At 55.8% G+C, this 2504-nt stretch overlaps 2 protein-coding genes across 2 annotated transcripts; one reads left to right on the top strand and one right to left on the bottom strand.

Annotated features, from left to right (window-relative positions):
- Positions 1-714: 714 nt before the first annotated feature.
- Positions 715-1136, bottom strand: BO95DRAFT_402156 (uncharacterized protein; the record flags this gene model as incomplete). The annotated part of the gene is made up of 1 exon (XM_025583882.1): positions 715-1136. A coding segment is annotated over exon 1 (378 nt), but the record flags the coding sequence as incomplete, so codon positions are not given.
- An 872-nt stretch (positions 1137-2008) lies between these two features.
- On the top strand, positions 2009-2272 carry BO95DRAFT_328821 (uncharacterized protein; the record flags this gene model as incomplete). The annotated part of the gene is made up of 1 exon (XM_025581887.1): positions 2009-2272. A coding segment is annotated over one exon (264 nt), but the record flags the coding sequence as incomplete, so codon positions are not given.
- Positions 2273-2504: the final 232 nt, after the last annotated feature.

Here is a 2504-nt window from a genome sequence, read left to right as displayed (position 1 = left end):
TGTGTGTGTGTGTGTGTGTGTGTGTGTGTGTGTGTGTGTGTGTGTGTGTGTGTGTGTGTGTGTAGTAAGTATGCTGTGACTTATAGAGTCTCGTAACCGTGCAGCATTACCTTATATAGTCGTGGATGCTGTCCATATCTAGTGTATGTCTATAGTCAAGTTGAAGCTGGTTCTCGGTATATTGGCTATCTCCGGTGGACAACTCCGGGGCGGGCGGCGGCGGTGGTGGTGGTGGAGTCTCGGCCTCGGGGTTTTGGGTACGTACGATACGGTACTACGAGTCATTACCTCCGGCGTGCAGTAGTAACCACCCCGACCCAACTAAACCCTTATTCAGTCAAGCGGGAGCTGTCAGACGGGGAATGCATTGCTTATTCGAGTCTCAACCTCATTTGAAGCATGTATTGAGCATCCAGCTTATTCTTATTCTTCGAGTAGGGCACAGTACAAGTACATTCAATCCTGAGCTGAGTACGGTACAGTACAGTCCGTAGCACAAACCCACCCAGACATCCAAACAGAAGTAACTGGCAGTTGCACTTGAGTCCTCAATCCAGCTGGCAAACACCCCCCATTTCCCGTTCCCCATTCCTCATCCCCTTCTAAGATATATACTATCCCAGCAAAATCCCCATCTCAGCAGCGTCATAAACCCTAAGAAGCAGAAGCCGTGCCCGAATCCGTAAGAGAAGACCCCCCCCCCCCCCCCCCCCCAACCAAAACCCGCATCGGCACCACCTCCACCGCCCCCAGATCCCACACCCCGAGTGTCGCATACGGATCCGCCGCCACCATCACCCACACCTCGGCCTCGCCCGCGGCCCGGCCGAGATGGATGCTGCCGATGATATTCTGCTGGCCGAGTCGGTCGTCAGCGGTGTACGTGTGGGAGGAGAGCATCGGCCCGCCGAAGGTGATGCGGTGGGCGTCGATGTGGGGGCGGTTGTGCGCGAGGTGCGAGGCGTGGTGCCTTAGGCGGGTGGGCAGGGTGGTCGGGGAGGCGTGGTCTGGGAGGAGGAGGAGGTATTCGTTTAGTTTCTTGTCGTTCTCGCTTGGGGGGTTGGGGGGTGGATTTTCTTGGTTCATTCTCATCTGGGGAGGGTGGGTTTGGGTTTGGGTTGGTTGATGGGATGGGGTTTGGGGGTGAGGTGGTGGTGGTGGTGGTGGTGGTAGCAGTAGCAGTAGTAGTAGATTTCTGAATGAGGATAAGGGTGGACAGGGCCCAGTGCACTGTGAGCGCCCAGCCGCGGCCTTACTGTCCGGGTCGTCCGCGGCGGAGTCCCGCTCGTAGATCTCGAAGGGGATCTGCTGTTTTTGCAGCGCTTGGGCGAGGGTGAGGCCGACCATGCCTGCGCCGATGATGGACTTGGGGGCATGTGGGGGGATACTGGGGTGGGATGCGACGGTCTGGGGATCGGTGGAGATCCACTTGAGAAGGTAGGATTGGAGGGATGTTAGGATGGATTGGAGCATCTAGATGGCGTCTAGGGCTTGCAATTGAGATGTGACTGGATCATAACTGTGTGCTCTGGGCTATATATTTGTCGTCTCTGGAGAGTACAGTACAGTACTTCGCGATGCAGTCGATGCAGTAAGGGCAACAGCATCTACTGCCAGACTGTGCCATGCAATCTGTGAGCCGCTCGAGAACCTCGTACAAGTTAGCCTTCAGCTCCTCGGAGTAAACTTCCCGCTCGGAATAACAAGACACAAGAGAATGTCCACGGACATTCTCTTGATACAAGGATATAGTCACAACATTTGAAGATGCACATAATAGCAGAAACAAACCTTACAACATCATCTCGTATCCCAGTCAGTCCCCTCTCACAGGCCCTAAACAACTCAAACCAATCCCAATCCCAAACCAAACTACCGTACGCCAACCCAACCCAACCCTATCTATCCCCTTATCCCCCCCTCCAGCCTAACTGTACAGCAACGCAGCCCTCAACCCCCTCAATCCAATCCAACCCAATTCAACCCCAAAATGCCTCCCACCAAAAACGACTACCTAATCCGCACCCCGGTGCACCGCACCCTCACCCAGGCCGAAGCACAACGCCTCCGCCGCGACACCCGCGCCGCGCACCTGGCCTACGCGCGGCCGCTGATCGACGCCGGGGTGTTGGTATGGGGCGGTCCGTCGCTGGCCCGGCATCTTGCGGATGGTGAGGAGGAAGAGGTGACGGGCAGTGTGATGTGCGTTCGAACGGAGAGCGCGGAGGAGGTGAGGCGGTTGGTTGCGGGGGATCCGTTTGCCGAGTGTGGGTTGTGGGATGTAGGTGGTGCCGTGGTGGTGGCGATGAGGTGTGTTGTTGGTGGTGGTGGTTGTGGTGGTTGTGGTGGTGGTTGTTAGGGGTTGGATGTGTTATTTTGGAGGTGGGGGAGGTGGTGTTGTTTGGTAGTTAGTTAGGGCTAGTCTAGTTACTAGTAAGGAACCTATTCACAACTTGAAGTATACGTATACGTACAGCTACCTGCATCCCCCTACACTTTCGTCC

This window comes from Aspergillus brunneoviolaceus, assembly GCF_003184695.1.
Source record: "Aspergillus brunneoviolaceus CBS 621.78 unplaced genomic scaffold BO95scaffold_147, whole genome shotgun sequence".
NCBI classification, from domain to species: domain Eukaryota; kingdom Fungi; phylum Ascomycota; class Eurotiomycetes; order Eurotiales; family Aspergillaceae; genus Aspergillus; species Aspergillus brunneoviolaceus.
The sequence above is the reverse complement of the archived record's forward strand: the minus strand, read 5'-3'. Positions and strand labels throughout refer to the sequence as shown.